Raw genomic sequence first — 13330 nt, 5'->3', positions numbered from 1 at the left:
AAGGGGTGGGGGGTGGAATGTAGATAACATTTACTTTCCAGGATTACGTCACTGCATTCTTGTTTATCGTTAATTTCTACAACTGGTCCATGCAGAGGAAAATGTCTAATCGTATGTGTATGTGCTAAAATACAAAAGGAAAAGAAAAAAGGAAAAACAGTGTATTATTACATACTTTGTCACAGTTTCATAACAATTGAATTAATTTACACTCACATTGGTGGTATCTAAAAATCCCTCTCCCAGAATATTTATAGTGCTGACTATGGTCCACCTTTGACTTATATGTATACTAAAAGAAAAAAAAGTGACTCTATTTATTTTGCTTTTATTTTTGACAATTTAATTGTATAGTATACTTTCTCCTTTTATGTGTTTCTCCATTTCTAAAATGCATAGAAAGTTGTTTGCTACTGTGTTTTATTTACCAGGATACTAATCCCAGTATTTAATACCCAGGATAAATCCCAGTAATTTACAGTATTACGTGTAAATACTCTTATCCTGAGGTTCTGTTGATCTCTAGCATGTGAGTCAGTTTTCTGCCCTGTCATTGTTATTGCTCCTAATCTTGGTCTATACCAGGTTCTCTAAATTATGAACGTTTGATATCTTTCTTTCTGTACTAGTTCCTCTTCCAAACCTGGCAATCAGAAATGGGAGGGAATTCACCCATGGTCCAGTAAACTTCCCTCCTGTGTTTATAACATGCTGGCTTCACAGTCCTTACAAAGACATACGCAATAGAATGTGTAAGATATGAGCATAGTGAGTAGGTGCCCATGTAATATACTGCTTTTCCTGTCCTCCGTGCGGATCTTAAACCCCCCATTTTATATAAGGAGTCTGGCATCCTTCACTGTCTACTTGTCTGATTTGACTAACAGAGCAGCTTGAGGCTCTGAAGAGCATGATGGAAGCCGGAGAGTCAGCCGCCCCAGCGAACATCTTAGAAGATGACAATGAAGAGGAGATAGAAAGCGGTGAGCTGTGGGGCTGGGGAATGGCTTCATGGGTACATGCTTGTCATGCAGTGAGGACCTGAGCTTGTCATGCAATGAGGATGTCTAAACATCCAGAGTCCACGTGGAAGCCATATGCTTGTCATGACCATCTGCAGTTCCCCTGGAGACGGGAAGTACAGACAGGAGACTTTCTGCAACTTTGTGGGCCAGCTAGTTTGACAAAAGCAGTGGAAAACACACAAGAGGGCCTGTCTTAAAACAAGGTGGAGGTGAGGACTGACAGCCAAGGCTGTCTTCTGACCTCCACAGGCATCATGTGGGCACATACACAACCTCTTTCACGTAGTCTCATTAGCACACATGAACATCCTCCACACTGACGTCACTCTCACACGCACATGCACGCAAATGCACATTTTACACAATAGAGCAATGAGCCATAATTTCAAGCTACATGTAACAAAAATGTTTATATTAGAAACAAGAAAAATATTAATCTCTCTTCACAGATCTCTTTAAATAGGTATAACATTATCTTGCTTAATATTCAGGAGTACTTTTTGATTAGTTTTACTCTTTTGAGGGGGTTGGTATTTTTTTCAGATACTATTATTTCCAGTTTATCTAGACAGTGGATATTAGTGGCTCCCTTCCCACTGTGCACTGAGCACTTCAGAAAAGATTCACTGAAACTCAATATTGAGTCACTTGTCAAGCAAGGGTTGAATGGATCGTTGGCAAGGTCTACTCTATAATCTTTTTCTATAAAGAAAAACATGAACTTCAGTCTTGTTAGTGAGACAAGCAATATAGAGTAAGAGAACCCTAATGACATGATTGGCTGATGTGCACACAGTGAACTTGACAGTCAAAGCATATATTACAGGTTTTATTAATTAATGATCTACACTGGATATAGCTCAGTGATACAGCACAGGTCTAGCATGCAAGTGGCCTTCCCACCAGACTTCCTGGCAGCCTTGCTTAAAATACTTGAATATTTGCCATCACCTATTTTACCTTGTCTATATAGCCAGCCATGATGCTTTGTTTAAAATCGGTGCTGGGGTCGTACCTCAGAAGTAGTGTATTCGCCTCGTATGAGCAAACCCTTGGGTTTAGTTCCTTGCACTGAAAAAATAATATAATTAGTAATAACAGCAATCAATGGGCCTTTTGAAGGTTTGGGAATGTTTTCAGAGAATGATCCATTGATTGTGTATCTAGCAATTATCTGCCCAAATGACTTAAACTTGCATTGGTTTAACAGAAACACAGATGTATAGCCTGACTTGAAAAAAAGTACTTATAGAAACATTGTTACCCACACAGCTGAACTATGTCTGATTTTAAGAGATTAGACACACAGACTGGACTTAAAGTTGTCAGAATAACCTAATTTTACTCACTGTCCCTTATTAAACACCCTGACTGTGGGGGAGGTTCCATTAATCAATCAGGTGAATATCCATGGGTTTAACTCCAACCCCAGAGGAAAAACATAACACTTGACTTTCTTATGTTTGTCTGTGCCTAGTGGGATTAAAGAGGCCAAAGATCTCTAGTATCATTCAGTTAGTTCCTATTATGGTTGTATCTTACATTGCACCATCCAAATTTGGAGGCTCGGGACTGTGGCTTATAGTTAGCTCCCATGATTTTGTGAGCCACAGGGGTTCATTTGGCTGTTTTTCCTTGGGTGTTTCATACAGTTGCCTGCAGATGAAGATCTGGAGCTGGCATTATTTTAAGATTTATAGACAAGTTAGACAGGTTTCTCATAGGTTTAACTATCTGTGGAGCTTAGTTCGGTCTTGTGAGCCTCTATAGTAGCTTCAGTATCTCATAACATATTGATTAAGTTATAGAATTCACACTGGGCCCTAGATGCAGGAAATAGGAGCTGTTATATTATTTAAGAGCTATGCATGGAGCTGGTGTATCACTTTGTCTCTACCTCACTTGTCAAAGCAATCTTAGGGCTGCCCATGCTCAGGAGAGCAGGTAAGTGACAGATTAGATATTAATGCAGCTGTCTTTTGATATATAGTATAGATAGTTGTATTTTTCAAAAATTTTAAATTAATGCAAAATGATATTTAAATAAAGTATTGTTATATATTTATATACATTATTACATATATGTCAACAGTAGTCCTAAGATTTAGGAAAAGAATATTAAGAAAAACTAGTTCTTTAATGCATCTTAAGTTTCAAAGAAGATAACTAAAAGCTTGTATGTCAATTACTGATCCATAATCCAGTAAGACAAAGTGCCGAAATAATAGAATAAATTAACAAGAAAAACATTAATAATAACTATACCATTGTATACCAGCTATGGAACAGACAGCTTGTGTTACTTCCTTGTTATCATATAGCCCAGTAAAATAAGTGCGCTCATTCTTTAGTGCACCTGTAGATGAAGAAGAGACTCCATAGTGATGGCGGGTGGTTTCCAAATACTGGATGCTGTAGGTCACGGGAGCCTTCTCTCATATTTGCCAGAGCTTATGGGCCAGGGTCTGACTGGGAGTACTTGAACTCCATAGTTTTTGCTTGCTTTCCTGTCTGTTAAGCAGCACTGGGAGTAGGTTGACTTCATAGGTTTTTTTCCCCATCTGTTACACAGCTGATCAAGAAGAAGAAGCTCACCCTGAGTACAAATTTGGAAGTGAACTGTCTGCTGATGACTTCAGTCACAAGGAAGCAGTTGCCAACAGTGTCAAGAAGGTCAGAGGCTTTGCGTCCCTATTCTTTCTGATTTTTAAGGGTGACATTTTTTTGTGGAATTTTGGGGCTGTAACAGTCACAGCAGAATCAGATATCATGTCGTCCCTCTAATTATATAGGACTAATGGCGAATCAATCCCACACCAGTTATGTTTTAAAGGGGTATTTATTTTGGGGGGTAAACTTACATACACATAAACCATCAGGAAAGGAGCCTAGTTGCTGGAGCAGGAGCAGGAACCAAGAGGCCGAGTCGAGGCTTGCCGCTCTTCCTTTAAAGAGAAATATACCACACCCCAGTGGGCTGGTATTTCAGCGGCTATTGGCTGATGAGCGGAAGGTACTCCTACAGCATAGGACAAAACTCTCTGCTGTGTGCCTAGGATTGGACTCTACTGGCCACTCCCCATTTTGGTCAGGCATTTATAAATACCACCATTTACTGAGTATATTTGGTGGGTAGGGTTAGCCTGCTAGAACCATTAGGAAAGTAAATCCCCAGCATTCCAAATCAGACCTCGGTACCAAGGTGGTCCAGCTGGTGAGGAAACCATCCTGATGGAAGTATAGAAAGTTCCCACCCATGAAGGTAGGGAAGAATGTTATTAGGAAGGTGCCCAGCGTAGGTCACTCTGTCATAAACAGATCAGAACACACGTTCATTTTGCTTTTTGGTAGCTTCTGTAGGTCTCCCATTGTTTAGGAGAAGGGGTGGGAAATAGAAAGTGAAGAGTCAAGTAATTGTATGATTCAGTGTGTGGCTAGTACTATCATGAAACTAGGCACAAGTATGAAAGTGGAGAATAATGAGAGAATGAAGCGACTGGTAGAAGGAGCCCAGAACAGAAGGGAAAGATGAGTTCACCCTGAAGAGAAATGGAGAGTGGTATCTCACGCAGAAGGACAGCAGTAAGAGCAAAGACGATGCGAGTGAGGTAGAGTGAAAGATGGAGAGAACGAAGCAAGGAGAGGCACGCTAGCAGGGAATGAAATGCTCTAGCAGTTTCCTAGTTTCTATGAGAAACTCAAAACTTAGGTGAAACATGATTTGTTTCACACAAAACTTTAAAAAGGGGAGGGAGTGTGATCTAATAGAAGACTTTGATAGTCCTTTGTGGACTCTCCTTAAAGGAAAGCAGGGGCAGAAGTGTGCAAAATATTGAGGATGGGCTTTTAATTGGTCAGAAAGAGCTCCTAGTGAATGAACTAGAAAGGGAGAGAATAGAATGTTCCAAGGGATATCAAGGACATAAGCAATGGTAAAGTTGAAGGAATGAGAAGCAAGATGACCGCCTAGAGTCCTTGTTAGAGGAACAGGGTAGTGCTACCACTTATTGGAGTGGGAATACTGTATGAGACAGGACTTTACAGTTTCCAATGGGACAGACAACTGGAGATGTATGTAAGCTATTGCAGTGGAAGTACCAAGAGGAGAATTGATTCCTTGTCTTCATGTCCTGTATAACCTTGGGTAAGTTATTTTACCTCTCTCTGCCTTCACTTCCTTATCTGAAAAATGAGGGTAATAACAACTGTTTCATCAGGTACTACCAAAGACTAAATGAACTTGCAGTGGTGCCATGTGCATGGTAGCCCTATTCACGTAGTAAAATTCTGCCATGCTACATTCCTTTCATTCTCATTCACTTTCTCATCATCACTCATGCAACCAGCACCTGCATCTAGAAGAGAGGTTGAGCAAGAGATGGAAGTTTTAGAGATAATGTTTGAAGTCATGGAAATAGCAGAGATGAGTCATGAGAGATGAAAAAGAAGGCCCAAGTGGAGTCCTAGTCAAACGTATGCTCACAGGAGAGGAACTAGAAAGGAAAAACAGGGTTTGCCAGCAGCCTGTAACATGAGCAGGGCCTGCTTGTTGGGGTTTTCTGTCCCACCTGGCCCCCCAGCTATTTAGTCCCAGAGAAAAATGAATCACACAGATCTCTATAAGTTATAATGATGATTGGCCCATTAGGTCAGGCTTCTTATTAGCTAACGATCATATCTTGATTAACCCATTTTTCTGATCTATTTTAGCCGTGTGGCTCAGTACCTTTTTCAGTGAGGTAGCTCACATCCTGCTGCTTCGGTGGTCTGGGCAGGAGTGGAAGGAATTAGCTTCCTCCTTCCCAGAATTCTCCTGCTTTCCTTGCATCATTTTCCACTTCCTGTCTGGTTTCCCCGCCTACACCTCCTGCCCAGCCAATCAGCATTTATTTAAAACATAATTGACAGAATACAGACAATTCTCCTGCACCAGCAGTCAACCAAAGGGAAGAGGACAGTTCTGGGCTTTGAATGCTATTGAGAGATTGCCTACGAAGACTTCTAGATTGGTAGCATGAAGGTCATTGGGAAGTTGTAGAGAAGTTTCAGTAGCATGCTTGGAGTAAAGGGAACAGCGGATCAGACAGGCAGGAAGCAGTAGGCATTGTCTCTGTCTTTGAGAGCTTTGCCTTGAAAGGAACAAGTGATGGGCTGGTGCCTGAAAGAAATGTGAGGTATGGAAGGGATGCTCTTTGAGAATCCGGATGATGTTTAGTGCTATGGAAAGGGACTCACTGGTATTGCAAGAGAGAAGCACCGCTGTCTGGGAACTCCTTGAGAAGGTGAGCATAGATAAGATCATAGCGATGTGGAGGTGTGGTCCTTGGTAGAGTAGGGATGTTTGCTTTGTGAAAACAGTGGGCAAAGATGTAGGTAGGAGGGTTTCATGGTAGGAAGATAGATTTATTTTTTTGTCTAATGAAAAAGTCAAAGAAATAGTATCCATTTCTGATCATCGGGAATTGTGAGTATTTTGAGAATACAGATGGCCAGTAAGACCCAAGAATGTTTCCTCATCCATCCTGTCTCAGGCTGGGCTAGTATAACAAAAATATCTTACTGGTTGGTTCAGATACCTAAAATTTATTTCTTGGTGCTTTTTGGGTTGGATGCCAAGGTCAAGGTGTCAACCAATATGTTCTTGAAGGCTCTCTTGGCCGGCATGTCTTCCCACTGTGGAAAGAAAATGGGAAAGTAAGTAAGATTTTTCTTAGCATCACTTATTAGAACACTAACCCTACTGTGAAGACTTCACCCTGTGACCTAATTACCTCCCATAGGCCCCAACTCCAAATTATGATGTGTCTTGACTTACAATATGATTATGATAAATCCATCCTAAAAGGTGAAAACTTAAATTAAAAATGCATCTAATAGGGGAGGAGGTGGAAAATTTTAATTAATAAATAAATAAATAAATAAATAAATAAATAAATAAATTTAAAAACGCATCTAATATACTTAACTGGTTGAACAGTATAGCTCAGCAACATAGTTTACTGTAGAGCTCTGGCCATTTACCCTGGGGATTATGTGGCTGACAAGGAGCCACTGTCCTGCATCACAAGAGGACACCAAACGGTATATCCTTAGCCAAGAAATGATCAAACTGAAAATAGTTTCCACTGAGTGATTATCATTTCACACCCTCATAAAACAAGAAAAAACCATAAATCAAGCCATCATTTAAGTTGGGGATCATCAATCTATCACATGAATTAGGATTTCACCACATATGGTTTTGGTGGGACTACAAACATTGAGTTCATGGCAGGGTCACAAACATGAATGCTGGCTTACTGAAAATGTCCATTTGTGCTTCCCTTTACACGTAAGGGAAGGTGGCCACATTAGTAATCCATTTTCAATCTTCATGCCATAATCCTCAGTGAAAATGTTATAAAGTGTCTATGTCAAGACTGTCAACAGAGCAGGAAAGTGTCAACATTGTAACTTCCAAAGTATAGGGCAGCAATCTTAGCATATCTGCAGTATTTGATTTTGATGATGATGGCTTTATGGCATTAATAATTTACCATATAAACAAATAAATAGAATAATAAGTTTACATATGCTTACTTACATAAGTATGGGCTAATGAGTTTGGAAATTTGCCCGTTAGAGAGGTAAACAAATCATTTTCTTTCTCTAATTTAGACCTCAGATGACCTTGAACATGAAAACAACAAAAAGGTAACCAAATACTTCTCAAGCATTTGTTCATTAGGAGACACCCAGGTGTGGCCTTCTCATACTTAGCATCTTCTACAGGGTGTTGATAATCTTCCTAGCCCATGCGATGTCAGGGATCGTGTTTACAGGTATAATAGCGACATGTCTGAGTCATCTAGTTATGTGACTTCAAAGGGAAAAAAATCATAGCAATTATACCATTACATCTGATTTAAAACATAACTAAGGTAGGTAAGACAATTTCCCTAAAAGTAGGTGTTTAATACTACAAGGTATTTCCTTGTGTGTAATGAGATTTCAGTCAAAGGAGAAGGTTACATGATCGGTAGCGTAGTAAACGCGAAAGTAGAAATGAGCAGTAGTGCAGCAGAGCCGTCCGTGTCATAGCACAGCAGAAAAGCAGCCTTGGTTCTGATGCTGCTGACATTCTGAAAGGCTAGCTTCACACTGCATACCTTACAGGGTCTTCATTCCATGGGAGCAGACCCTGGCCTTATTGTGAAGATAAAGTATATTGCATTTTTATTTTCTCTTATCCTCTTCAAGGTTCATCGTGTTCAAATTTATGCACGTGTTTTATTATATAACGTGGAGACTGATGGCAATCACAGAGACAGTATTGCCTTGTTTCTGGCTTCTCACTCACAATTCAGAGCACAGGAAATCCTGCCTTGCTGTGTGGGGGGCCCTGTTGCACTTGGAGTGGGATGTCTTCCTCCTATTCCCTAACTATTCAGCATTCAGGAACACCTTCCTGTGTTTCTGAGAACCCTCTATCCCTAGATTGGCTTTTCATTAGATGGTAGATGCAGCCATACACAGACTGACACATTTGATGCTTATCGTGTGTTAACTGAATGATTTTCGTCTGCAGAGCTTTAGTCTCACCCTGTGACTAGTGGGAATCCACCTGATACACAGTGATAAATTCCATAAGCCTTCAGGTTCAATAGGAAGATAAGGGTTTAGTCCAAATGCTGTAGGACCCCACAGGCAACAAATCAGGAATCCATCATGGTTCCAGCTTAAAGCACTGGTGTTATTAGCATGAAATATCTGGGACAAAACAGATGTGACTTTGCTGACGTTTATGGTGGTGGATGGAGTTGGGGGCCTATGTGGAAAAAGATGGAAAGAAAAGCAAGTTGCATGTTTACATAACCTATCACAGGCTTTTACAGGTGAAAGCAGTTGAAAGACTCAAAGATTAAGTCATTAGCGAAGATAAAAACGTAATCTTACTGACCATTGTTTGCTCATTCTGTCTATCAGCGATTTCTCTTCCTAGGTTGAGTCTCTTCAAGAAAAATAACTCCAGAGTTCTCAACAACAACAACAATAACAAAAAAACTGACCAACGTTATTTTGTTGTTGTTGATTCTGTTTATTTTGCTTTGCACTCTTAAGAAATAAAGTAATTGAGTTTGTTTTTCTCTGTACAAAGCAATGCATCCTATATGGCGAGCTATCAAGTTTTTCTATGAGTAAACACTTCAATAAAAACACCTAAACCATGTATGTGTGTGCTGAAAGTTCTAGAAGAGTTCTACTGCAAAGGGTGATCCCCAGCATCCCTCTGTCAATGCCTGAAAACTGGTTGTGACGTGACAAACCTTTGGGTCTCCCGTGACACTCTCTTCCAATGGGACCCAAGGGTTTGTGCCTACATAGCCTGTGGGTGATGTGATATACACCAGATGATAGATAGCCCCTCATTTTGAGCTTTGTGCATCAGTTTGAATGGTAATATTACTACCATTGTCAGTGTTGCCATGAGACACCAGTACAGTCTCTTGAATATTTTGAAGTCCTTTGAAAAACCTAACAGATGAGTGTCTTCCTGCTACCTCCTTCTGCATTAAGTAGACCTATCCATTTTAATCTTTAAGAGAGCAGCAAGGTCTTTTACATTTGAATTTATGTATATGCAAATACTCTCTAGTGCCTCACGCAAAATCTGTGAGTCCCCTTGAAGGCATCCACTTAAACCAGCATATTCTTGTGTTCACAGGGCCTGGTCACTGTAGAAGATGAGCAGGCATGGATGGCATCTTATAAATACGTAGGTGCTACCACGAATATCCATCCGTACTTGTCCACAATGATCAACTACGCGCAGCCTGTGAAGTTTCAAGGTTTCCATGTGGCTGAAGGTAACACTCCAGGTTAAATGCAATAGCTCTCTGCCGGCTTCTCTGTTCCATCGCCTGACTTACTGCCATTTCCCTTGATTCGTTGTGCTGTCATTCTCCGCATCAGCCACAAGGTGGCTGTGGAAGACCATGACTGGCCAGCTTGTAGCTTTCCATATGCCTTCGTAGGCTTCTTTATTTACTTTCCTCTGGCAAATTATATTACTAATACTTAAGAAGCACGGTATCTATCTTGATTCCTGTGTGTGTATATTGTGTAATCTCTGGCTGCAGGAGAGCAAGGAGAAGTTAGTCAGTGGGTACAATGTAGCCTTGAGGTAGGGGGAGTAATTATTGTTATCTTTATCCATTATTCTCAACAACTACATATCTCAGCAGTGACTGAGGTACATATCATTTGTTTAATTATTATACATTTAATTTACCATTTGCACAGAGTGCTAATGAAACTCAGAGCAACTGGCACAGTCATGTAGAATGGGCCACAAACACTTCCTGATTTGGGGTGTAAGGTTCAGGGTATGATTGTATCAGCTACTTGCTTTTTGGGAGGTTCGGTGACTGAGTTTCTGAGTATATCTTTGCTTTTCTTTTACAGAGCGCAATATTCATTATAACATGTCTTCTTTTAACGAGTCAGTTGGCCTTGGCTACTTGAAGACACACGCGATTGAATTTGTAAAGTATCCTAATGTACTAAATGGGATGGATGGTACTCCTTAGGAGCAGCAGGGGGCTTTACAAGAGATCAGCAGCTATATGTAATTTTAATATTTAGGGGTTTTGTATAATTTTTATTGTCATGCTGATAAAATTATGTGTGTGAACGAAGACCCTGGCAGCTGTGGCGACCTCTCTGGATGTGAATAATTTCTAGACTCCACACTGTGACTGTGATCTTCCTCTGAGCACCACTGATAATGGGAATTGTCCTGTGTTATCTACCTGTGTGTCATTGTTGCCCCACACCTCCACTGTGTTAGTTCTTTGTTATGTTTGTCTAGGCTGCTTCTGGATTTCCTTAATAAGTTACCCAGTTACAATAAGCGACAAATGAGCCGCATTTACCCCAAGGGAGGCCGAGTTGATTCCAGTAATTACATGCCTCAGATTTTCTGGAACGCTGGTTGCCAGATGGTTTCACTGAACTATCAAACCCCAGGTAGGAGCTAATGTCCAGTGACCCCAAATTCCACAAGAACACTGGGACGGGGCAGCCTTGCAGCTGTCTCCATTTGCTTGAGGCAGTTTTTCCTTTTTTTTCCTTTTTTTTTAGAAGCTGTCATGTGGCAAAACATTGTTCTCTTGGCTTATACTATGGTAAAACACTAAAACCCCAATGAAGCCATAATAGAAGATAATAGAAGATAATATTACAATTTAATCCCTTTCATCAATGCCATGACTAAGCTGCCAAATCAAATGGTAGTTCCTATTCTGAAATATTTCTAATTATTCTTCCTTCTGGGTCAAGGTTGTGTCTTTGTTTCTAGATGGAATTTAGTGAGAAGAGTCTGCGAGTCTTTGTGTGGTAACTGAGATTTTCTTCCCCCTTGGGAAAGTGCTCTGGCCACTGTGGCCATTCAGCAAACACTGATGGTGGTAGCGATAGCATTTCACCATAACACCACAGACTTACACCATAAATTCTGTCAGATGCCGCAGGAAGAGCTAGATGTTGTCCGAGGTACTGAGCTGTAATTCGGTCCTCCAAAGTATATTTGTGGACAGCTCTCCAATACACAGGGACTCTTTTTCTTCTTTCCCTAAAAGGAGTGACTTTTGATAAATGTACAGATTTCTGAAGTTTGCTTAGGAGCCTCTGGTCATAATCCTGTGACTACAAACAGTGAAATAAAAATAGGCACAAAAATAGACAAATGGCACAAACCATGTTTACTTTATATGATACATTCTTCGGCATGGATTTTAAAATTGGTTGAAACAAAGATAAAAGTAAAATACATAGTCCCTGGCTTTAAGAGGACACCTCCCAATACCTGCCAGCAGTGGAACCATTTCTATCCTTTTCTCAGGCATCTCCTCTGAGGACCCCTGTGCAACTTCCTCTCCTTGATCTGGGCTCACCTGCCTCCCTTTGGCGTGAACATGAGCTGGTTGTATTTCTCACCTCCGGGAGAACCTCCCTGGTGGCTAGAGTTCCTTACAAATACATCCCCGCTTAGAATCCCAGCAGTCCTCTCTAGAAGAGTCTGGATGCAGGTCCTGATAGAATCTCTCGTGTTATTATGGTGATGATGATGATGATGATGATGATGATGATGATGATGATGATGATGATGCAGGATTGGAACAAAATGATGCCCCTGCTTTTCCTTACCAATAACAGTGTTCTAGGAAAGCCCAAGAACCCACAATGAGTGACAGCATTCTCCTAAAGCAGTTCATGTTTTGAGCAACCGTGTATTTTATGAAGAATGTTTGTGTTTAATTATGAGTAAAAAGCAAAAGTTTCTCTGCATACAAGAGAAAAATTTTAATTCAGGCCCTCCCAGAGTACCCCTATGAGAAGAATTCTAGGTCTCATACAGATAAGCCGTCAAATTTTATGGGATGCTTAGCCAGATGATTTTATGTTCCTTTTAATCATGTTTTATGTTCTTAATAGCTCTCCAGTGGCTCTAGATTCCTTGCCCTCTGTGCCACTGAGGCACTGCCCATTCCTTAACTGCAGCAGCTGGTACATCTCTATTCTCAACATCAACTAAGCATCATGTGACTCCTGTACCAAATCCACTTTGCAGAGCAGTTCTAGGGTAATCTTTATGAAAACATACTCAGTGTGTAATTTAAATTAAATATGAGGCCGTTTCAACTTGGAAGAGAATCCTGGACCCTAAACTAAGCCAGTAGCCGTCTTCTGAACCTGGGAATAATATGGTTTCCATTGTTCCCAGCTACCCTGTCAGGACCTTCTTTGTCCAGGGAGATGAGATCCTAAATTATTTTTGTCTTTTGACAGATTTAGCGATGCAACTGAATCAGGGAAAATTTGAGTATAATGGATCCTGCGGGTGAGTAATATTATTTAAACTGTTACCAGCTAGTTTCAGGACACCCTACTTCAGCTTTAATGAAACTATGTCATTTTAAACTAGGAACAGCTGAATATATGCTGGTTCTGAAGGGTAGATAGAAATAAGTGAAGTCTCTAGGTAGATTATATTTGCAAATATACAGCTTTGATCTGTCCCATGTTGTTAAGCTGTTTTTCTTTTAACCACAAACTATGCAGTCCCTCATATATACGCAAGAGTTGGATCGCTTCATTCTAAATTCAATAGCGCATGTTTTTGAGTTTGAGACAGGCAGTAGGCATGCTCATCCGGGCATTAACCAGAGATGTGGGCATCAAATATGTATAGCTTTCTTGCTGAGGAATATGGCAATGAAGCAAATTTCATTTCAAATGAAGCTGTGGGTGTAAAGTTGAATTTA

At 40.4% G+C, this 13330-nt stretch overlaps 1 protein-coding gene across 9 annotated transcripts in view; it reads left to right on the top strand.

The window, feature by feature from the left end:
• Plcb4 (phospholipase C beta 4) overlaps nt 1-13330 on the top strand; it is a 360990-nt gene that overhangs the window by 306546 nt on the left and 41114 nt on the right. For 7 of the 9 annotated variants that reach the window (XM_085696768.2, XM_085696772.2, XM_085696774.2 and 4 more), the window contains 7 exons: nt 888-983; nt 3598-3698; nt 7683-7718; nt 9730-9871; nt 10470-10554; nt 10909-11033; nt 12855-12906. In XM_085696768.2, coding sequence (XP_085552894.2) covers nt 888-983; nt 3598-3698; nt 7683-7718; nt 9730-9871; nt 10470-10554; nt 10909-11033; nt 12855-12906 — 637 coding nt within the window. The remainder of the gene's footprint in view (nt 1-887; nt 984-3597; nt 3699-7682; nt 7719-9729; nt 9872-10469; nt 10555-10908; nt 11034-12854; nt 12907-13330) is intronic. The other 2 variants (XM_085696775.2, XM_085696773.2) reach the window with 1 other exon arrangement.

This window comes from Myodes glareolus, chromosome 10, assembly GCF_982192425.1.
Source record: "Myodes glareolus chromosome 10, mMyoGla1.1, whole genome shotgun sequence".
NCBI classification, from domain to species: domain Eukaryota; kingdom Metazoa; phylum Chordata; class Mammalia; order Rodentia; family Cricetidae; genus Myodes; species Myodes glareolus.
Note: the sequence above shows the minus strand (reverse complement) of the source record. Positions and strands in the feature narration are given on the sequence as shown.